This window comes from Heterodontus francisci, chromosome 43 (genome assembly GCF_036365525.1).
Source record: "Heterodontus francisci isolate sHetFra1 chromosome 43, sHetFra1.hap1, whole genome shotgun sequence".
Lineage (NCBI taxonomy): Eukaryota > Metazoa > Chordata > Chondrichthyes > Heterodontiformes > Heterodontidae > Heterodontus > Heterodontus francisci.
The window spans coordinates 23,879,290-23,903,692 of NC_090413.1; the positions used below are offsets into that span (position 1 = coordinate 23,879,290).

Genomic DNA, 24,403 nt, shown 5'->3' on the forward strand with positions numbered 1-24,403 from the left:
AATTAATTTTTTGCATCTGTCCACTAGTTTTTAGTGATTTCTGTACATGGTTCCATAAATCTCTCTACTCCTCCAATGTTCCGAGATTTTCACCATTAGAAAATACTCTGATCTAGCTAGGTTAGGTGCATTGTAGATGACCTCTCACTGAACTCCATCTGCTCACAGATAATTATGCTCAGAAGCTGGGTAAGTACTGGGAATTAATGCATATTGGGCAAACAATAATCCTGGAGTTAAATAAACTACCTTAGCTGATAGCCTGGTAAAACCTTCAATTGTATTGTTTGTCTACCAAAAGTAGCTAGAGTCATAGTCAGATAGAGTCAATAACTCTAAAAGTAGCTTTAACAAGTTGCATTTATAGAACACTTTTAATGTAGAACAATGCCCCAAGGTGCTTTACAAATGAGTGAGAAAAAAGGACACCAAGCCAACGAAAGAGAGATTAGGAGGGGGTAACCAAAAGCTTGGCCAACTGAGTAAGACAGGTCTTAAAGGAGCAGAGTGAGGTGGAAAGGCAGAGGGGTTTAGAGAAGGGGCTGTGGAGAGTGGGACGCCATGGCTGAACCCATAGCTGCCATTGGTGAGGCGGGGTGGGGCCGATGCACAAGAAGTACAAAGTAGCTGTTTGCAAGACATCCTAACATTGACTGTTTGTTACAGGTGTGTGGAACTCCTGAATATATTGCCCCCGAGGTAATCGTGCGACAGGGATATGGGAAGCCAGTTGACTGGTGGGCAATGGGCATTATACTGTATGAATTCTTGGTGGGGTGTGTTCCTTTCTTTGGCGACACTCCTGAGGAATTGTTTGGTCAAGTCATCAGCGGTAAGTTTGGAATCCAGTCGGATGGTGTGACCCACTTGATCTTTGTGTCCATGCTACATTGTATACTCTGGGGCAGGGATGTTCAAACTCTGGCCGTGCAACCTATGAACCCTGGCAATCATCTGGCTATTAAGGTCCAGGCAACTAAATTCTAATTGTGCTTATTTCTCAATTGGTTTGAATTTTGATGGGTGGGAGATTTGGATTGGACTGTTCTTGGCATTGTTGCCTCATTGATGAATAAATCCCAAATCAGAACACCAATATTTCTTAATACCCAGTGCTTGAGATGTGTGCAAATCAAAGGGAACACAGATCTAAATTTTATAATTGGCCCCCTGAAGCATCATGCACGAATGTGGCCATGAAGGCAAAAATATTTGGACAGTCCTGCTCTAAGGTGAAGAGGTAAAATACCTGTCTGTAAATCAGTTAAATATTCTTGACCTAACTATGCAGGTCCGGGTTATTTTAAAGTTTTAAAGCAGAGTTATTCAGTTTGCAAGTAATTAGGCTATGTTGGTTATTATGTCCAATAGACAATTAGAATTTCAGTCAGCAGTTGAGGTTGAGTCCCAGTCTTGACTCATATTCAAACCTGGTTCTGTTAAACTGACTTGGTCACCTGAGGAAAAATGATCAGCCAGGATACAGCACCTGCCTTTTGTGCTTATTTCTCAATTGGTTTGAATTTTGATGGGTGGGAGATTTGGATTGGACTGTTCTTGGCATTGTTGCCTCATTGATGAATGTTTTTTTCAGGTTTTTTTTCAGGTTTGCACTTGCTGCTGTTCAATATTCAGTGTATTCACACCTAATCTGTACTAATGCTTTGTCTTTCAACACACCATTAACATATTGTTTGCCTTTGCTCCGTGACCTTTTGGTCAGCTATGTGGTCAGGTCCAATCTGCACCTTCTCCTTTGTTATCTCTTGCCCCACCCCCACCTCACTTGCTTATAATCTGTGACTTTTCTAATATTTGTCAGTTCCGAAGAAGGGTCACTGACCCGAAACGTTAACTCTGCTTCTCTTTCCACAGATGCTGCCAGACCTGCTGAGTGATTCCAGCATTTCTTGTTTTTGTTTCAGATTTCCAGCATCCGCAGTATTTTGCTTTTATTACAGCACCTGCCTATTCATCTAAGCAACCTGCTGGCAGAGTGCCAATGATGTGGATATCTATAAGCTGGACTATCTTCCACTTCTGGCTAAGGAGGTTAGCATGGTTGTGAGTGGGGCAAAATGTGTTCGAGACTTAACCCCCACCCCCTTCCTTCTTCACAAGAGATTCTCTTGTGCTGTGTTCTTTATATCAATTTGCCCTAATCATTTAATGCTATAAGTTGCTCACCCTAGCCACATAGCAGGACCTCTGCATAAATTAGTCCCTCAGTGAGACCACCCTTTTTACTGGTTGAAAACAGGAGTTTGACATCCCTCCCACCAATAGGAATGCTCCACGCCACACAGCCCCACTCACTTTATTGGCTACCTGCAGGACAGCTCGGGGTCAGGTGGCTCTCAACTTGAACCCGCGGGGCTGTTAATACTTAAGAGTATTCATTCTGGGACGAGTTTCATGAACCAGGGACTCTTCTGGGGACTTTGTTTGCTCAGGGACACAATAGCTCATCTGGAGACTGTCCCTGGAGAACCTGGCGGTATAGTCACCCTTATCTTAGGCCTGTATTTTGGCTGCTTTGGAACCGTCAGGATTTTTTGGGGGGAATTGAGCCAGTTATTTTTGAAGGTATTGCTACTTTGCTAGGTTGACGTTCATGTGCCACACAATCCCAATAAACTCATTCCTAAATTTATTCTACCAACTGAAGCCCAGCTCCTGCGGCATTGTCACCAAGGCTCGAGGTGTCAAACTCCATTGCACACCTTGCTGTCTTGAAAAGCAGCTTAGTGTTGTGATATTGGCCATTTGTAAGGGGAACTACTACTGGGTTTCAAAAAACAATTGGTACATTTCAGCAGCTAACTCACAAAGTTTCTGATGCCGGTTCAGAGCCTGAACTCCTACAGCTGATTTAGTAGGACAGAAAACTTGTGATGTGGCACATTAAACACCATCAAGAGGCCATTGCTCCTTCTTGCTTTAGTAAATCCTGGGAAGGAGGATACCTCTTATCTAAAAGCAAAATAACTGTGGATGCTGGAAATCTGAAATAAAAACAGAAAATACTGGAAACACTCATCAGGTCTGGCAGCATCTGTGGAGAGAGAAACAGAGTTAACGTTCCAAGTTGATGACTTTTCATCAGAGCTGGAAAAAATTAGAGATGTAACAAGTATAGAGGCAGTGAAAGGGTGGTGGAGGAGAGGCAAGAACAAAAGGTAAGGTCTGTGATATGGTGAAAGGAAGTACTAACTAAAGTTCCAGAGAAACCTGGCTCATTAGTAAAGTATTTGTTGCATGAAAAGGACAACTGTTGGATGGGAAGTAAAGCTGCAGCATTTTATTGGAATGACAGGCTGCAATTGGGATTTGGGGAAAATAGTCAACAAAGTTTTCATAAAAAGTAATAATATTCAGGACTATTTAGTGGAAAATCGCATGTATTTCCAGTTCCTTATGCTGAAAGTTGTCTTTTGTTTCCAGATGACATTATGTGGCCTGATGGTGATGAGGCTCTCCCAGCAGATGCTCAGCACCTCATTTCCAGTCTCCTGCAACCAAATCCATTGGACAGGCTAGGGACAGGTAGGCAGTCCCACCCTGAGTGGGTCATTGTACTGGGCAGACTTTTCCTCTCTCTCACTATTCTTTTGCCTTCAGGTATGTCGGTATCCTTACAATTTGAGGTTGGAACTGGCGACTGGTGCTATTCTCGTACGAAGTTTAACACGGCCATTCCAAATTGCTCTCTGCGTTCCTTTAACATGAGAAAGAACTTGCATTTATATAGCACCTTTCATAACCTCAGGATGTTCCAAAGTGCTTTACAGCCAATGAAGTACTTTTGGAAGTGTTGTCACTGTTTTAGTGTAGAAAGACTTTTACCCTGATGTATATTGAAATATTGGTACAGTTAACATTTCTTGAGATGGGGTGACACACTATTGATTCGCCACTGGTACAGAGGCACCCTGACCTCACATTGCTAATAACACTGACAAATCAATGCATTTTTAAACATAATTTAAAAACCCTTTTATCCTATAGTGAAAGAAAGCTTGTAGTCAGAACTTGAACCTAAACTTCTGTCAAATTAGGCCTCAATTATCAGTGTGTTGATACGTTAGTAAAATGTCTGACCTATTATGTTCTTTTTATAACTTTAAAAAAAAATTTTTGTGTTCAACAAGGAAGAGGCTGCCATTGCTAGGGATTAAAATACATTCCCATTTCAGGGACTCAGACACTCCCAGTTCAGGTACTACACTGCCAGGGTCAGGGTAAAGCTCCCTCCACTTCCTAACATCTCATCCTTTGACTTGTTTTGATTTTTGTCTGATTTATGCTCCTGTGAAGCATTTAGTCTGTTTTACTACTCTAAAGGCACTGTATAAATACAAGCTGCCATTGTTGTTCCTACTATAATTGCTAGTCAGCCCCAACAAGGTGCCTTAGCCCCAACTTCCAACACCAGTCATCCTTATGGCCTCTCTGGATTAAGCCATTTATTCCCATTGTATGCAATGTCAATGTGAGACCCTAACCCATTTCAACCCTGGGTATACAATGCTAATATACCAGACCATTTCCATTCTATGTAATGTTACTGTACTCTATCCTTCCCATTTAATTCCACGCACCAGAGTCCTCCCAATTTTTTTCCCATATGTAAAATTCCATTTTTTTTCCATTCCTGGGATACGGATGTCGCTAGCAAGGTCAGCATTTATTGCTCATCCCTAATTTAACTTGAGAAGGTGTTGATGATCCACCTTCTTGAACTGCTGCAGTCTGTGTGGTGTAGGTGCACCCACAGTGCTGTAAGGAAGTTCCCGGATTTTGACCCAGTATCTGTGAAGAAATGACAAGTCAGGATGGTGTATGACTTCAAGGGGAACTTGCAGGAATGATGTTAGCATGCACCTGCTGCCCTTGTTCTTCTAGGTGGTAGAGATCGTGGGTTTGGAAGGTGCTGTCAGGAAACCTTGGCGAGTTATTGCATGGAGGGAGTGAATGTTGAAGGTGGTGGATGGGCTGCCAATCAAGTCCTGGATGGTGTTGAGCTTCTTGAGTGTTGTTGGAGCTGCACTCATCCAGGCAAGTGATGAAAGTATTTCATCACACTCCTCAGTTGTCCCTTGTAGATGGTGGAAAGGCTTTGGGGAGTTAGGAGGTGAGTTACTCACTGCAGAATACCCAGTCTTTGACCTGCTCTTGTAGTCACAGTATTTATTTGACTGGTCCAGTTACATTTCAGACCATTTTCAATTAAGTCCTGCTTTATGCAAAGTTGATGTAACGTTCCCTTCCCATTCAGTCCCTCTTAACACAATGACAATGTCTCAAATTCCCATTGTATGAATGCCAATGTTATTAAGTCAAGGTACTTGCCAACCAATCCATTTGTACTCAACAAGAATGTACCAAACTACGTCTCATTCACTTCCATTCCATACAATCCATTCACTGTGGTTGTATACTGGACTAATGAATCAAACCCTTCCATTTACTTCCTTTACAGGCAGTTTCTACTCACTGTTCACTGTCATTTCATAAAATTCCTGATATAAGCATAACACATTTGATAATTGCCTGCTTTGTAATGCTTGTCACATTAAATCAGGTCCACCAATGCCAAATTTCATAGATGGACTCAGCAGAATTTTGAAATCTGATCACTTTTGTTGCAATATAGATTTTGTTAAGTGTGTGCTGTTCAGACTGAATTGCTGAGATATCATTAAATAGGCTGAGCCACAAAAGAAGTTCAAATTGGCAATTTTTATGTTAATGGAAATTAGATGGAAGCGTAGTCCTGACTCGAGCATTTCAGCAAAATCAGTAGCACATTAATCCAATAGTGACTATTATCTCAATGAGCTAAAAGCTGCTTTTGATGTTTGATGGAGAAATGCTGAACTCCAGGGAAGAAGGTTAGTGCTCTGCTTTTGAAGTTGTTAGTGACTTCCTATCGACAAACTGAATTGAAAAACCATTTATGTTTGTGACCTCAATAAGCTGGTGACAATTCTCTCTCGAATATGATACAAGATTGTTTTCACACATATATTCCATACGTATATACAAAGTACTGTGAGTTACAGAGCTAATTGTCTAAATCAGCCAAGAATACAAATTTATAAAACCAGCCATAATATCCCCTACTTAATGGCCAAGATTTTATCCGAGCAACAGGGGTTTCAAGCTCTGGCAAAAATGCTGTCCCCCTTTAGTGGGAGGCCTGCCGAATCGAGTGCCAATTAAGCACTTAGCTGGACAGCGGCAGGAGTTCCAAGGGATCAAGACCCCGGCGACGGAAGTCCTGCCCTCTGAGAGCTGCTCTTTAACTGAGCAGTGCCACCCTGGAGGTGGTGGCTGCTGCTCGTGGAGCACGTACCTGAGGCCCAGGAGCAGCACTGAACCCAGGCCACAGGTAGGTCAGGTCGGGAGAGGTCTCGCGGGGTGCAGGGGAGATGGGGTGTAGAGGGGTCAGCAGCAAGACAGGAGGGTGGCTCTCAGTGGGCCGCCCCCCCCCCCCAATGCCAGGTCCCTTGTTTAGGCACTATGTGCCATTTAATGAGAGCCCCCCGCCGTCCCGGAGCCAGCAAGCAAACTGCACGTTTTCTATTTATTTATTTAGAGATACAGCACTGAAACAGGCCCTTCGGCCCACCGAGTCTGTGCCGACCATCAACCACCCATTTATACTAATCCTACACCATGCTCCCTGTGCGGCGACAGAGCTGTTCCCCACTCAGCTAATTGCGGCAGCGGTGGGATGAGGCCATTAATTTAGTATTGGTTGCCCACTTAAGGGCCTCAATTGGCAGCACGGCAGGAAGGCTGTTCACAGGATTTTCCGCCCCAGATTTAATTTTGGTGGAGGAGGGAAGGCGGTGATTCCCCCTCCAGCCACCATCTCATCCAATTTTATACTCTCCCCGTCTCCAAACCCACCACGGGGCAGAGCATAAAATTCCCCCCAGTGTGTGCAGGTAAGCTGAATCTTTGCTTCAACCTACTCATGATGCATTCAACTTTAGTTCTGGTGGACCTCGCATGTGCTCTGTTGTGGCTGGGTTCAGCTGGGGTTGAAGGTGGTTGCCCTGGTCGCTTAGGAGCCATCCTTGCTCCCTGTCCCTTCAAATTATCTTGGTGCTGTGGAGTGTCTCACAGTTGGGGCACCATTGGTGATTCCAGGATGGTGGACATTGCCGTGCATGATCAGTTCCCTAAGACCAGTATCATCTGGACATTTCAAATCTTGTGTTGTCCTAATTCCAATTCTCTTCCCTCTGTAGGAGGCACCTATGAAGTTAAGCAACATGGTTTCTTCAAAGACCTGGACTGGACCAGCTTGCTGCGCCAGAAGGCAGAATTCATTCCACACCTGGAGTCGGAAGAGGACACCAGCTACTTTGACAGCAAGTGCTTTTCTACTAAGCCATGCCTTTAGTTGGAGAGAGGGGATGGGGGCAGTGGAGGAGCCAGACACATAGCGGGAGGAGTTAAGATCCCTTCATAGAGACTTAATTTATTGAAAGTCAAAGTTATGCGTTTCAATAGTTCACAGCAGGAACGAGTGGAGACTGTGTCCATTGATCGACTACTCCACTGAGTGCCTGATGTCGGCCTTGATCTCTGCCAGAGATGTAGAGTACAAGAGAATGGCTTTTCCCAAGGGGGAAGAAAGTTCAGAGGAAGATCTGTAACTACTCTTAACAGACCTCCTTGCAGCACTGGGCAACAGCACTGGATGCAGTTTGTGAGGGGTTAGGGTGATGGTGTGAGGATTGCACTCAAGAAAAACCACCATCAAGGGAGAGCATTGGGCAAGGTGGGAAAATAAAGGGAACAGCAGGATTTCACTCCCTCACTGTGAATCTGAAATGGTGCTGGTCTCTCTCTCTCTGCAGCTCGCTCTGATCGATATCACCATGTCAATTCCTACGATGAGGATGACACCAATGAAGATGAGCCAGTGGAAATTCGACAGTTTTCCTCCTGCTCGCCTCGATTTATTAAGGTACTTTGGAGAACAAAAATCCCTTTTCCCTTCGCTGAAAACCAATTGCAGTTGTGGTGAGGATTTCAAAACATTGCAATGGTGGGTGTGTGACATTTTCCACGTACTTTGCCCAGAATGACCAGCAGGATAGTTATAGAGGTTGACCATAACAGGTTTGGGTAGCACCTTATTGGCTGGCTCCCAGAGCTGCTCCTCTCATTGATTTTAAAGAGGGTTCAATTTCAGACGGGACAGCAGTCTGCAACTTTCCAACGTCAGGAAAACAAGTGATTGGCAACATGTGTAGACCACCATTCCTGTCCAAGAGGTCACTGAAAAGAGACACGAAATGGCTAAACATTTGAGATGATGTTTGTTCAATAAAATGTATATTTCTAATGACTTTTTTCTCGACGTGTAAATCCGAGGGATATTTTGAACAAGAAGTACTCCCCTGGACTTTCCTTTTAAACAGGTTCAGATGAATGAATGGCATTGCAGTTGTACATGCTTTATTAGAAAGAGAAGGCTTATCAGGCTGAATGCACTGTTCATTATTCGATCCTTCATGTTACCTTCCATTCTAACACCACCATTTTTCTCAATGGGGTTTTGAGAGCATGCAGTGACGCCTACTGGCCTACAATATTACTACAACACAGAGTAGAGGGGAAAACCCTCCCCCAACTGATTCTCACTCCCATTACATGTGGAATTTTTCAGCGCTCCTAACACGATCCTGTGCAAGCACGCTGGGAAATCGTGCACCAGCAGCCCTCCATAAACTTGAGCTCATCCAAAACTCTACTGCCCTATCCAAATTCGCACCAAGTCCCTTTTGCCCATCACCCCTTTGCTCGCTGATCTACATTGGCTCCAGGCCCAACAATGCCTCGATTTTAAAATTCTGTCCTTTGTTTTCAAATCCCTCCATGGCCTTGTCTCTCCCTGTGTCTGTAACCTCCTCCAGCCCTCAACCCTATCAGATGTCTGCACTCCTCCAATTTTGGCCTATTGTGCTTCACTGACTTTAATTGCTTCAGCATTGGTGGCCATGCCTCAAGCTGCCTAGACCCTAAACTTCAGAATTCCTTCCCTAAATAAACCTCTCTGCCCCTCTGACTCTCCTTGTTCAAGACGTTCCTTAAAATTGACCTCTTTGACCAAGCTTTTGATCACCTGTTCTAATATCTCCTCTCTGCCAGATTTTGTCTGATAATGCTCCTCGGGACATTTCATTACATTAAAGACTCACGTTTTTGTTGTTATGACATCCAACCATTGAAGTTATAGTCATAAAATCAGGAACCAGGGAGATACAATTTCCCAATAGGCACTCTTCATTGGCCTAGACTTGTGTCTTAATGCCTCAGTGTAAACTGCCTCTATAGTGCTTTTCCTGACCTCAGGATGTCCAAAGCACTTTACAGCCAATTAAGTATTTTTGAAGTGTAGTCACTGTTGTTATGTAGGAAATGCAGCAGCCAATTTACAGACAGCAAGCTCCCACAAACAGTGATGCAATAATGACCAGATAATCCATTTTAGTGATGTTGATTCTAGTGGCTTTGGAAAATCCTTTCTCCTCCTCCAGTTTTTTTTCACCTGAAGGTGTTGGGGGTACAGTTGAATGGGTGCCAGCTGCCCTCTCTTACCTCACCATTCTTCATCTGTATCTGGAGGCAGTGACTGGTTATTGTGCTGACATTGGGTTGCGATGTGTGCAGGTTTACAGCAGCATGGAGCGTCTCACACAGCATGAGGAGCAGAAAGCCCCAGTGGTCACCCGACGCAACCTAAACAAGCATAAGGAGGAAAAGAGTGAGAAGATGGAGGGGCTGAGCTCCATCAGCACCCGAGACAAGAGCTGGAGGACAAGCTCTCCAGAAATGTAAGTAGGGCAGCTGTTTTGCTGCCTTTAACTTTCCTCTCCTCTTCAATCTAATCCTCAAGAGCCAATACACTCTTGCTCCTTCTTTAATCCTTGTTAAATTTCTTATCTTTGTAATTAAATCCCTCCATGACCTTGCCCACCACTATCTCTGTAACCTCCTCCCACAACCCTCCAAGATCTCTGAACTCCTTCAACTCTGGCCTTTTGTGTATCCCCCAGTTCCCTAATACACCATTGGCAGCCGTGGCCTTCAGCTGCCTAGGCCCTAAGCTCTGGAATTTCCTCCCTAAATCTCTTTGCTTCCCTCTCCTCCTTTAAGATGTTGCTGAAAAGTTACTAGCGTGACCAAGCATTTGGTCAATCTGTCATAATGTTTCCTTCTTTGACTCGGTGTCAATTGGGAGGCTGTCTGACTTGCTGAGTGTTCCCTGGCATCACAATATTTATCTTTTGTTTTAAAGTGGATGAATTAGGATATTGTGGGGGATTTTGGGAACACCATGTGGGAGGAGGGGTAAGTGATCTCCATACTGCCATGAAGTGCTGAAGCTTGGATATCCTCTGATGCTCCTCCCTTTTCTCTGATCTGCTTCGTTTTCAGGAAGCGCCTTTCTGCATCGGAGTCCTCATACGGTGAGAGTGACTCCAGCCCGCCTCTCACTGTCCGCCGCAGGTTCTCCGCGCTCATGGACACTCACAAGTTCGCCACGCCCCTCGAGGACGACACCGAGGTGACGCACAAACACCAAGAAGTGCAGACGGTGACGCCAGTCCAGGATCAGGCTAGCCAGTCGGAGACACGGCAGAAAGATGTGGAAGGACACAGTGCCATGACTGTGGGAAATGTTGGCAGCAGTCCGACTTTCCCAGGTATGTGGCATGTGCTGTCTTACGGACAATCAGTGCGATGATTGATGCTAGTCCGGTAGCATTCCCTGCATGATTTTAAAGGGTGGTACATAGAATTACATAGAATCTACAGCACTGAAATAGGCCATTCGGCCCAACTGGTCTGTGCTGCTGTTTATGCTCCAGATGAGTCTCCTCCCACCCATCTTCATCTAATCCTGTCAGCTATCCTTCTATACTTCTCACCCACTTGTGTTTATCTGGCTTCCCCTTAAATGCATCTATGCTATTCACCTCAACCACTCCTTGTCGTAATGAGTTCTATATTCTCACCACTCTCTGGGTAAAGAAGTTTCTCCTGAATTCCCTGTTAGATTTATTGGTGACTCTCTTAAATTTATGACTTCTGGTTTTGGACTCCCCTATAAGTGGAAATATCTCTATGTCTACACAATGAAATCCATTTCATAATTTTAAAGATCTCAATCAAGTTACCACTCAGTCTTCTCTTTTCTAGAGAAAAGAGCCCAACCCTATTCTTTTGTTACCAGACTTATTGGGCAAGCTCAGATCCTTGAAGAGTTTGGATTAGTCGTTGGGGAAGAGTTGGTTTTAACATTTTTGTCTACTAGTAGTTACACTAGTGTTCTGATACATCTCAGTACTCTGAAATAGATTTCTTTTGGCATCCTATATGAACATGAAGCACTACCAGGTCAGGTATAGCACTACTTAGATGCAGAGTAGAGCTTCCTCCACTTTGCCCCAATAATGGATATTAACAGCAACCACAAATGAATCCTCTTTACTGCACCAGTTTGCCATTTCCATTTCCCACACTATCCGTTCCTCTGATTTCTCTGAGTGCAATTGTCAATTTATTACCCATTAGCATTCTAGGTAGTGGAGCTGCAACCACTAATGACTTGGCTAAAAGTGCCCAAAGTAATTTCATATACGAGGGCCCACATAGCCAGCAGTAGAGAAAGGGGGAGAGAGAAAGAGAGGAGATTTTCGTCCCCTCAAATGGATTGGATTTGAACCCAGGCCTCGGAAGTCAAAGGGCAGCATACTGACCAAAAGGACTAGCCAATCCCACCTAGGATCTTTTACCTTGCTATCAACAGTATTAGTGTTTATTCACTAGATTTTCACCAAAGGTCACAATCCCAACTGATCTTATTCACTCTCAGGAAGCTCTGAAATGCTGCAATATGGGGGGATGGGCTGTTGGTCTTGGGGCTCTTCAGTTCTACACACAGTGAGCCTCTGATTTCACCTCGGACAGTTGCTGAGTGGAGACCCAACACTTCTCTACGTTTCTAACGTCTTTCGGATGAGACGTTAAACCGTGGCCCCATCTGCGCTGTCAGGTGGACATTAAAGATCACACGTCACCATTTTGCCCATTCAGCCATCACACCTGTGCTGGCTCTCTGAAAGAGCAATGCATTTATTCCCATTCCCCTTTTAAACTTTTCTTATCTTCCTCATGACATTTATTCCTTTTTTTGCTGGAGAGGAAGAGGAGAGGAAATATCATTGAATCCCAGCTCAGCTGACATTCCACAGCTGCATAGTCCATGAATGGAGGGTCGGAGGTCCCCAAACAAAGGTGAAGGGAGGGCCGTGAGCAATATTGTCAATGCTGCTGTCCTGTATTATGAATGAAGATAGGTACAGATGAAAGAAGGCTGTGGTCAGTCAAAGATTCTCGAGAGAAATAAAGATGTTGGAATCTAAATAAACAGTTGCCTGCATTACTGCTAAATCTTTTCAATCTCGTTCCAGTTGGTAGGCCGGTGAAGCTAAGCGAATCCCTGTGCAGTGTTTCCAAGGAAACGGATTCCTCTTCTACAAAGGCAACGAGTGACCTGGCAGTCCGCAGAGCGCGGCACCAGCAACTGTCTGGGGACTCGGCTGAAAAGCGCACCTCCCGACCTGTAAATAAGGTCATCAAATCAGCTTCGGCCACCGCCCTCTCAGTCATGATTCCTGCAGGTATGGAATGGGTAACGAGCAATGCATCACTCCACAGTGGCACAAGCTCTAAGGAGCGTTCGGAATGTATTAGAGATCCCTCCGAGCCTGGGAAAACTTTCTGGGATATAGTAGGGATAGCATGGGATGAGTTAAGCAGATGTTTCGCATTTCATACTCTTTAAGTAGTTGGACACCAGACTGTAAGTGGAAATGATTTAGTGTTTAATTCATTATTTAAATTTAATTTTAATTCTGTGATTTTTCCCAAGAAATTAATATAGAGTAATATAGGGCAGGGTATAAAACACAATCCCCTGTGTTTTCTGATAGATGTTTGCCTTGAAGTTATCCACTATGATTTAGCTAAGCTGGGCACAGTCAAGGTGCTGCAATTCCTGCCTCTAGGTTTGCGAAGGGGGAATATATGGAATGACTGATGGAAAGTGCTCAGGCATGTGCATCAGGTGGACATTGGATCAGGCTCAGTTGTGACGGTCCCCACAGTTAAATAGCCTTCCAAAAAGTTCTGTCCAGCTTTACAGAAATCTCAAGTGGTGGTGGTGGAAACCTGACACTAGTGGAATGGCTCCCAGCTCCATTTTCCAGCTTTTAGCTTCCCCGTTAACGCTACTGTGAAGCATCTTGGGATATTTCACTAAGTTAAAGGTGCCATCTAAATACAGATTGTTGTTGTTGAAATCAGACGTGGATATTGCAGCCTGTCATACGGTTCACAGTTGTAAAGGTACTCCTGTGGTGCACACGACATTCGCACAGATGTCATATGCCTCTCGGCCAATCCCACTGTGCCTCTTCTTTGTATATCCAGTAGATCAACACACCAGTTCACCTCTCGCAAGCCCCATGTCACCGCGATCACTGTCGTCTAATCCGTCCTCACGGGACTCTTCACCCAGCCGGGACTTCTCGCCAGCCGTCACGAGCCTGAGGTCTCCAATCACCATCCACCGCTCGGGAAAGAAGTACGGCTTCACGCTTCGTGCCATCCGTGTCTACATGGGAGACAGTGACGTGTACAGTGTCCACCACATGGTCTGGGTAAGTATCATCTAGCAGACTGACCACCAGTCTAGAGGGACCAGCATTTGCTGTGATCACCATTGCTAGTGCATTGGGATTGGTTGAGGTAAGATGCTTTCAAAAGGAAACTAGATGAGTACGTGAGAGAAGAGGGAATAGAAAGATTTGCTGAAAGGCTGAGATGATGTAGATGGAATGAGAGGAGACTTGGGTGGAGTATAAACATCAGCACAGACTAGTTGGGCCGAATGGTCTGTTTCTTTGCTGTATGTTCTATATAATCTCTCACATGAGAATAGAGTTCTGTTCTCGTTACTTATCATGAGGGAAGTTTTAATTGAGGCAGGAGCCATCAGAAAGTGTTTAAATACAATACATTGAGGTATTTCTATTCAGGGAACACGTGCCTTTCCAATGTGAATATTTTTTACTTTTTAAATGTTACCTTCTTGCACCCTTTCAGTTTTGATTCCCATTTATTTTCCCAATCCAATCTCACTTTGAGGGATTTGCCCCATTTTATGATGCGTTTGTGTTGTTTAAAAGAAACAGGATAAAAGTTCCTGTCCAACATCGTAGCAGAACCCTCTTCTCATTACATTGAATATGATAAAGAAGAAATGTTTGATAGTAAGCATAGTAACATGAATGGGTATCACACTGGCTGGAAGAATGGGAAGCCTTTTGGGCCCCTTTCCTCGCAAGCCAATGCCCACAGTTCCCAGGAATCTCCCAATTTCCATCCCTAGCTTTTGTCCTGTCAGCCCAACCAGTGGAAGACAGCATACATTTAGAAACCCTCTAAGCTCTCAGACCCTACAACACTGCTCCTGCACCATAGCATAGTGAAGCCCCTCTCATTCACAGCCTCCATTGTCCATGTTTTTGGACTGCTGGAACACCTTTGCTACTGCAGAATTGGGAGATGTCCTTTTAATGTGTACAACTAACGCAGTTGTTCTGGGTTCTAATTAGCTCGTGAGATGTCGGTGCGAGACACTACTTTATTAATCAAAGTCCATGCAAACTCAGTTTGACATGAAGTTAACAGACAGTCAACAAGACTCTACCAAACTATTCCTAAAACAGAAATTAAAACGTTGACTACAGACGTACTCGCCTGGGACACTCGTCCGGGTTAGAACGATGTCTCTCCTTTTCTACTTCAGAATTGCAGGGCTATAGGGAAGACCAGGGGAGTGAGAATCATTAAATAGCTCTACCAAAGATCTCGCACAGGCACGATGGGCTAAATGGCATCCTTCTGTGCTCTATGATTCTATAAACTAGCACAATCGTATGTTACTGCAAAACCCACAATGTGAACACAATGTATCATGCTCGAGTATCCAATAGGCACCTTCAAAATCCAAAACATCAAAAGCAAAATAGTTTGGGCTTATATTCTCTGGAGTTTAGAAGAACAAGGTGATCTCATTGAAACATATAACATTCTAAAGGGGCTGGATAGGGTGGGCACTGAGAGATTATTTCTGCTGGTCGGAGAATCTAAAACACGGGCGCACAGTCTTAGGATAAGGGGCCGATCATTTAGCACTGAGATGAGGAGAAATTACTTCACTCAAAGGGTTGTGAATCTTTGGAATTCTCTACCCCAGAGGGTTGTGGATGCTCCATTGTTGAATACTTTTAAGGCTGGGATTGATAGATATTTGGTGTCTCACAGAATCAAGGGATATGGCGAGCGGGCGGGAAAGTGGAGTTGAATCCTAAGATCAGCCATGATCGTTTTGAATGGCGGAGCAGGCTCGATGGGCCATGTAGTCTACTGCTGTTCCTATTTCTTGTGTCTTTGTGTTCGAGCATCAATTGTGGACTATCTGTGAGTGGCATGAAATTTTAATGATCCCTTTTCCACGTTGCAGCATGTAGAAGATGGAGGACCTTCCCATGAGGCTGGCCTTTGCGCTGGTGACCTTATAACTCATGTTAATGGGGAGCCTGTCCATGGCCTAGTCCATACAGAAGTTGTGGAACTGATACTGAAGGTAATCCGTTGTGTTAATACACAATCGTTAATGTCTGTGCAACTCACTGTCAAAAATTAATCTAGTCATACAGGCAGCTCCATGCCATGAAGCCAATATTTCTTTAATTCTACAATTAGTATTTGACTGTATTCTGTTTCACAAGAACGTTTCAAATTGTGGAAAGGTTCGATAGGGTAGACGTAGAGATGCTTCCACTTGTGGGGAGACCACAAATAAAGAAAAAGACATGCATTTATATAGCACTTTTCATGACCTCAGGATGTCCCAAAGCACTTTACAGCCAATGAAGTACTTTTGAAGTGTGGTCACTGTTATAATTTAGGAAACCTGGCAGCCAATTTGCGCACAACAAGTGCCTACAAACAGTAGTGTGATAATAACCAGATAATCTGTTTTTGTGATGTTGATCAAGAGATAAATATTGACCAAGACACTGGAGATAACCTCCCTGCTCCTCTTATTAATAGTGCCATGGGATCTTTTACATCAACCTAAGAGGGCAGATGAGCCCTTGGTTTAACGTCTCATCTGAAAAAAATATAAGATAATCACCAAAAAATCCAAAAGGAAATTCAGGAGAAACTTCTTTACTCAGAGTGGTGAGAATGTGGAACTTGACACCACAAGGAGTAGTTGAGGCGAATAGCATAGATGCATTTAAGGGGAAGTTAGTTAAGCAGGGAGAAAGGCACAGAAGCATATATTAATGGGTTAGATGAAGAAGGATGGGAGGAGGCTCGTGTGGAGCATAAACACGAACATAGACTAGTTGGGTTGAATGGCCTGTTTCTGTGTTGTATATTCTATGTAACTCGCGTATATATTTTACAATTAGTACACATTACCCTACGCTGCATTTAATTCATGGTAGTCAGGTTCTTCTTCTTCTTTGGCCCCCTTGTCTCGAGAGACAATGGGTAAGCGCCTGGAGGTGGTCAGTGGTTTGTGGAGCAGCGCCTGGAGTGGCTATAAAGGCCAATTCGAGAGTGACAGACTCTTCCACAGGTGCTGCAGAAGATAAAATTGGTTGTTGGGGCTGTTACACAGTTGGCTCTCTCCTTGCACTTCTGTCTTTCGACTCTTCGACTCGCCACTCTTTAGCCCCGCCTTTATGGCTGTCCGGCAGTTCTGGTAATCACTGGCAGCTGACTCCCACTACTTGTGGTCAATGTCACAGGACTTCATGTCGCGTTTGCAGACGTCTTTAAAGCGGAGACATGGACGGCCGGTGGGTCTGATACCAGTGACGAGCTCACTGTACAATGCGTCCTTGGGGATCCTGCCATCTTCCATGCGGCTCACATGGCCAAGCCATCTCAAGCGCTGCTGGCTCAGTAGGGTGTATATGCTGGGGATGTTGGCCGCATCGACAGCTTCTGCATTGGAGATACGGTCCTGCCACCTGATGCCAAGGATTCTCCAGAGGCAGCGAAGATGGAATGAATTGAGACGTTGCTCTTGGCTGACATACGTTGTCCAGGCCTCACTGCCGTGGAGCAAGGTACTGAGGACACAGGCTTGAAACACTCGGACTTTTGTGTTCTGTGTCAGTGCGCCATTTTCCCACACTCTCTTGGCCAGTCTGGACATAGCAGCAGACACCTTTTCTATGCGCTTGTTGATTTCTGCATCGAGAGACAGGTTACTGGTGATAGTTGAGCCTAGGTAGGTGAACTCTTGAACCACATCCAGAGCGTGGTTGTCGATATTTATGGATGGAGCATTTCTGACGTCCTGCCCCATGATGTTTGTTTTCTTGAGGCTGATGGTTAGGCCAAATTCGTTGCAGGCAGCCGCAATCCTGTCGATGAGTCTCTGCAGACACTCTTCTGTGTGGGATGTTAATGCAGCATCGTCAGCAAAGAGGAGTTGCCTGATGAGGACTTTCCGTACTTTGGTCTTTGCTCTAAGACGGGCAAGGTTGAACAACCTGCCATCTGATCTTGTGTAGAGGAAAATTCCTTCTTCTGAAGATAGTCAGGTTATGCTGCCGATTTCAATGCATTCCAATCCGATAGGAAAAATCTCCACACTCCCTTAGCTGCGACAATCCTTACATGAGATGAACCCCAGTCATAATAGGTGTAGTCCTACTGCCCTCAAGCTTCTAGAATTGGCACTAATTGGTAACCCCACTCAGCTTCACTCAGCAAGGTTGTATTTCCCAGCTATAGCCTCCCTAATGATCGATTCTAACACCTTCCCCACAACAGATGTCAAGCTAACTGGCCTATAGTTACCTGTTTTCTGCCTCCCCACCTTCTTGAATAGAAGGGTTATATTTGCTACTTTCCAGTCTGATGGAACGTTTCCAGAATCCAGCAAATTTTGAAAAATTAACACCAAAGCATCTGCTACCTCATTAGCCACCTCTTTTGAGACCCTAGGATGAGGCCCATCAGGACTTGGGGACTTGTCAGCCCACAGCTCCATCAGTTTGCTCAGCTGCCACTTTATCTCCCTTTCCTCCTTTAATAAGCTCCTGACAACCTACCTCTTTGACCAGGCTTTTGGTGTCCTTAACTGTCCTCATTGGTCTTTATGTGGCTCCGTGTCAAACTTTGTTTGATAACCTTCCTCTGAAGTAACCCTCCTCTGAAGTGCCTTGGAAAGTTTTCTATGTTAAAGACGCAATCTAAAGGCAAGTTGTTGTAAGTAATTAAAAAAAAGAGACTGTGCTCCATTTATTGTACTGCAAGGCCAAGCAAACTTTAGGACCGGCTGCTGCCCGAGGCCCTGAATCTGTCCCAATCTCTTTGAGATTGGCTCAGTTACAGAAGACAGAGGGTAACAGTGGATGGGTGTTTTTCTGAATGGAGGGATGTGACTAGTGGTGTTCCGCAGGGATCAGTGCTGGGACCTTTGCTGTTTGTAGTATATATAAATGATTTGGAGGAAAATGTAGATGGTCTGATTAGTAAGTTTGCGGACGACACAAAGGTTGGTGGAGTTGCGGATAATGATGAGGATTGTCAGACGATACAGCAGGATATAGATCGGTTGGAGACTTGGGCGGAGAAATGGCAGATGGAGTTTAATCCGGACAAATGTGAGGTAATGCATTTTGGAAGGTCTAATGCAGGTGGGAGGTATACAGTAAATGGCAGAACCCTTAGGAGTATTGACAGGCAGAGCGATCTGGGCGTACAGGTCCACAGGTCACCGAAAGTGGCAACGCAGGTGGATAAGGTAGTCAAGAAGGCATACGGCATGCTTGCCTTCATCGGTTGGGGCATAGAGTATAAAAATTGGCAAGTCATGTTGCAGCTGTACAGAACCTTAGTTCGGCCACACTTAGAATATTGCGTGCAATTCTGGTCGCTACACTACCAGAAGGACGTGGTGGCTTTGGAGAGGGTACAGAGGAGGTTTACCAGGATGTTGCCTGGTCTGGAGGGCATTAGCTATGAGGAGAGGTTGGAAAAACTCAGATTGTTTTCACTGGAACGACGGAGGTGGAGGGGCGACATGAGAGAGGTTTACAAAGTTATGAGCGGCATGGACAGAGTGGATAGTCAGAAGCTTTTTCCCAGGGTGGAAGAGTCAGTAACTAGGGGACATCGGTTTAAGGTGCGAGGGGCAAAGTTTAGAGGGGATGTGCGAGGCAAGTTTTTTTACACAGAGGGTGGTGAGTGCCTGGAACTTGCTGCCAGGGGAGGTGGTGGAAGCAGATACGATAGCAACGTTTAAGAGACATCTTGACAAATATATGAATAGGAAGCGAATAGAGGGATATGGGCCCCGGAAGTGCAGAAGGTGTTAGTTTAGGCAGGCATCAAGATCGGCGCAGGCTTGGAGGGCCGAATGGCCTGTTCCTGTGCTGTACTGTTCTTTGTGATACACATGGCATCATAGGCATGCCACAAAATGATAGGATGCAGGCTCACACTTTCCAGTTCCCACATGGTAAGTTTTCCATTCCCTGCCATGTGGTCATGTGAAAGTTGCCCATACAGAGAGTAACTCGCAGAGCTGTTCTGGAGAACCTCCCAAAGGACAGTTAAAGTAGAGCACTGACAGGGGTCTAGGAGCAGGCTAGTTTCATGGCATGGAGAAACTTCAGAACTAGGGATTTCAGCTTCTTAAGGTTTCATCTTTGTCCAATGGCTAAAGCTAATCACAAACAGTAAGTTTGAAGAGTTGACGAGAAAACTTTAGCACTGAAGTCAGTTCTTACCTTGAACTCACCCTGTTCTTTCTACAGAGCGGAAGCAAAGTGACTGTAACCACTACACCATTTGAGAACACTTCCATCAAGATCGGACCAGCCAGACGATCCAGCTACAAAGCCAAAATGGCAAGGAGGAATAAGAAAAGCACAGGAAAGGAAGGGCAGGAGAGGTAAGGGGACAGATTTGGTGCTGGAATGTACCATTCCTGTCCATCACACACACTGGGACATTCTTAACAGGGTACCTCAATACTGCTGTACTTAACAGTGAAATAAAATGAGTGATTCCACTATCATATAAAGATCTGGAGTGTTATTACATTACAGCTGATCAGATCAGAACCTGACAGTCAATAAACAGTAAAGCTTTCATTACTGTAGCACCACATCACAATGGAAATATCTTAAAGTGCTTGACGAATTGATGAATTAACTTGATACACAGTGACTATTGTTGCATAAGCAATACAACGGTAAGTTGTGTATCTTTAACCTATTTACTCTATTTCTGACATGATGTGCTCTCAGAGGGACAATCTACAAGGAACATGTGGATCAATACGCTGCCTCCCCCTCATAATCCTATAATATTCCTTTGTTGTTGTTGTGGACTACTTCATACTGTAATCAGTGGGAAGGGTATTTGTGGATTGATGGTAGTTTAACTAACTCTTGGTAATTCAGATTCTCTTTTTTTTTCTTCCCCCACTCTCCAGCGGTAAGAAGCGAAGCTCCTTGTTTCGAAAGATAACCAAACAGTCTAATCTGCTGCACACAAGCCGCAGCCTCTCATCCTTGAACCGCTCGCTCTCATCCAGTGACAGTTTACCTGGCTCGCCCACACATAGTCTCTCCGCTCGCTCACCTACACAAAGCTACAGGCCAACTCCAGACTCTGGCTATTTAGGTATTACTACTCAATGCAGCTGATTTCACACAATGCAACTGGAAGGGCGGACGGTGTGATAAACTCTTTTATTAAGACAAATAGAGATCGACAAAACAGTATATTTACGGTTTCATTTTGGGGGTTGTTAAAACTCATTGCTGAGTGAGAAAGAGAGAGTCCCTGCCTTGTCTGTCTCTTAATTATTGGAGAGAACACTAGCTGATTTCCCACGGTGTTGCTTACCAGCAGTCCAATGTCTGGAGCACAGCTGTGGGGGACTGAAATTCCGCTGCTAGTACATTGTGAGGTCAATTAGTTGAAGAGTAGAAATACAGTACAGAAACAGACCATCAGGCACAACTGGTGTTTATGGTCTACACGAGCTTCCTCCCACCCAATTTCATGTAACCTCATCAACATTTCCCACTGTTCCATTCTCCCACATGTACTTATGTAGTTTCCCCTTAAACGTAACTGCACAAGCTGTAGTAAGAACAAATTGATTTCAAATGTATCTGTCCATATTTTGAGTTGAACGTATTTGTCTTTTTCTCCACAGGTGGAGGGAACTCATCTCAAAGTAGCTCGCCTGGCTCAAGTGTACCAAATTCCCCAGCTACCCCACACCACATCAGGCCCAGCAGTCTTCACGGTCTGTCCCCAAAGCTCCAACGCCAGTACAGGTCAGCACGGTGCAAGTCGGCAGGGAACATCCCATTATCCCCTTTAGCTCATACTCCATCACCAACTCACCCTTCGCCTCAGCATCCTTCTTTTCCTCTACCCGCCCACACTGTGGGTAGCTCCAACACTACTCAGACATTCCACATCAAGTTACACTCGTCGCCCCCAGTGGTGAGACCACGACCCAAGAGTGCAGAGCCACCCAGGTCTCCTTTACTCAAGAGGGTGCAGTCTGCTGAAAAACTATCCGTCCCGCTTTCTTCAGAGAAGAAGCTAGTAATTCGCAAACACAGCCTTGAGGCATCCCATTCTGACTTTCGGAAGGAAGGCCTACATAGTGATATTAGTCTTCAGAGTCTGATAGAATCGGAGGGAGAAGTCCTGGGATCAAAGTCCGATGGCAGTGAAGTGGGGCCCTTCAGACAGATGGCTGTAAGGAAACTAGGTAGACAGGAATCTCCGTTGATTGATAGAGATATATTTTCCACAATCAGGCAAGAAAGGGGAGAAGGACTTGACCCAGTACAGGAACTAGAGGTTAAGATAAGTGATCATGAGGAAAAACCAATGGAAGGGATCAGCATAAACCAAGAAGAAACAAAGAGAACCTGTTCCGCAACTACCTTTCACCATAGCTCTGGCGGGATGTATAATCTTACCAAAAATGTGGCGGAAGACCAAGGAAGAAATGGTTCCCTTTCTTTATCACTGAAGGAATCAAGTGGAAAGACTGCTGCATCAAAGCCTCAGCTTCCTGATCCTCCTTCAGAAACAGTAGCAGACAAAAAATCGGTGTCCTCGGATCAAAGCTTCGATAAGGGTGCGCCATGTGGTGCCATGGGTGGAAATAATGGCTCATCTTCTTCCTCTGTTCCAACAACACACATGGACAAGTGTTCTGGATTATCACAAATCTCAAGACCTGATACTTTGCCAACACCTTCTGAATTGAAGATATGTCCAGTACCCGTAGCAACCAGCCTTAATGTCAATGTAATGCAGTCAGTCCAAATAAACTGCATTTCAGAATCTCCAGAGAAAGTTCACCCCAAAGAATCCAAGAAGACACGGTCCATCGATCCTCCAAACAGGAGGCACCAAGGAGTACAAACTGAGCCATTGGGATCTGGCTCCCAGAGCCAGGATGGTGCCTGCAAACTAAAGCCAGACAATGGCACCGTGAAGTTGCCAAGTCAGAGGTCAGAGCCAAGAGATGCATCTCCAGTGGCTGGCTCCCATTCAGGCCCCAAGGAAAAGGGGAAAGCAGCTGAAAGTCCTGCCAAGCTGGAACCAACAAAGCCTGCAGAAAGCTGTAATGGAAAAGGTAACCACAAAAAGAGCCTGGTGTGTGAGACCAAAGATAACGTTGAAGAGCCGTGCAAGACTGAGGAGAAGGAAAAGGTCAGCACTCGTGAAAGTTTGCCTCAGGATTGCCTCCTATATCCAGCCAAAAGATCTGATGCTGTAGATAAAAATGCCCCAGTTAACTGTTACAAAGGAGCTTGTGAAGCATCTTTAGAGGGCAAAGGCGTCCTGGAGATTAAAATAAAGAAGCCACCCACCTCTACACCTTGCGGACCTGGGCAAGGATCTCTAACAGTAGTGTCATCATGTACAGACAAGCCGGGCTTCGTCAACCACTTAGCCACAGTGGCAAAGAGTGTACTAGGGCCTGTGAAAATGGCCATCCCTGTGGTACCTGCAACAGTGGAAAGACGAAAGGCAGGGGACAATGTAAAAATGCTTGCTGAACAACAAGGGAAAGCCACACCCCTATTGGGACCAGTCACTAAGCCAGCCTCCATTGCAACTTCACAAGAAGTAGCCAGTGTGGCCCTTCTCGAAAAGAAAGAGATAAACCGTCAAATGCTTTAGCAAGGGCTCTGTGTAAAAAGACCTGCATATAACAGGACGAGCAAAGCAGTGAGAAACCATTTATAAATCAGACTGTTCATGACACAAAAATCAAACCATGCAACTGGGAAAAATAAACTTAAAAATCTCAGATTCTGATTGCCAAGGTGCTCGTTAAGTTGCAAACAAAAATTACGGAAGTCTAAATATTTCAAAAGAATGTGAAAGGTTTAAAAATAGTGTTTCAGCATCATGTGACTGCATGTTTGTGTATAATATACTGGCTAAGTGCATTACATGCTTAAACTGCTTCTACATGTGGTCATGTCATATAGTTAAATATTCTAAAGTGCTCTTGTAAAAAGGATAGTAAATTATTGAAGTTATGTAAGTTGGCTGCGGATTAGCATTAACCCTTATCAACACCTTGCTATCTTAGAAAGTACTCTGAACTTCAGAATTGGCACTGCATGTGTTCTTAACAGGGACCCATGCATCTGTTACTGGCTGTAGTGTAGGAAAGTTAATGTGCTTTAAGCAGTTCTTGCCCTCTATTCCAACATGGAATCTTTGTGTTCATACACTATAGCTGTATTATGGCAATTTCCTGGCCCGGTTTTGAGGCTATTTTCATTGCCTGACTTGTTGACTGTTCAAAACTGGAGGCATTAGTCAGATGATCATTTCTATCTTGTTCAGATGACGAGAGATGCACAGTATGTAGTAAATGGCTGTCCCTTTAAGAAAATCATGTGATGGGTATTTCCTTGCACAGGCCCAGGCCCTTGTGAAATCACACCCCGCATTTTAGATGCTGAGAAAAAGTAACTCACGGCAACCCCCAGAGCTATCAGACATTCCAATCCCTAATGAAACTGTTGCATTGTGAGAAAGAAGTTCGCTGGCCAGTCCCTCTGTTGCTGTGCATGTACCATATTCCTCAGAGTAGATTTTAGCCCTTTCAGATTGGTTATAACTGGTGGTCATACTGGAAATTTCAATTTGCCAAGAATCTGCATGGTGCCAGCTCTTGATATCAGTGAAAAGATGGAGGCAG

At 44.7% G+C, this 24,403-nt stretch overlaps 1 protein-coding gene across 1 annotated transcript in view; it reads left to right on the forward strand.

Moving 5' to 3' along the window:
• Positions 1-23,661, forward strand: part of LOC137355564 (microtubule-associated serine/threonine-protein kinase 1-like) — a 101,596-nt gene extending 77,935 nt beyond the window's left edge. Inside the window, exons 16-27 of the mRNA XM_068020816.1 lie at positions 667-832; positions 3,445-3,546; positions 7,263-7,385; positions 7,878-7,987; positions 9,697-9,860; positions 10,465-10,733; positions 12,504-12,713; positions 13,525-13,754; positions 15,623-15,745; positions 19,953-20,089; positions 20,636-20,826; positions 21,368-23,661. Of these exons, the coding sequence (XP_067876917.1) occupies positions 667-832; positions 3,445-3,546; positions 7,263-7,385; positions 7,878-7,987; positions 9,697-9,860; positions 10,465-10,733; positions 12,504-12,713; positions 13,525-13,754; positions 15,623-15,745; positions 19,953-20,089; positions 20,636-20,826; positions 21,368-23,367 (3,825 nt within the window). The 3' untranslated portion in view covers positions 23,368-23,661. The remainder of the gene's footprint in view (positions 1-666; positions 833-3,444; positions 3,547-7,262; positions 7,386-7,877; positions 7,988-9,696; positions 9,861-10,464; positions 10,734-12,503; positions 12,714-13,524; positions 13,755-15,622; positions 15,746-19,952; positions 20,090-20,635; positions 20,827-21,367) is intronic.
• The last annotated feature ends 742 nt before the right edge of the window (positions 23,662-24,403 follow it).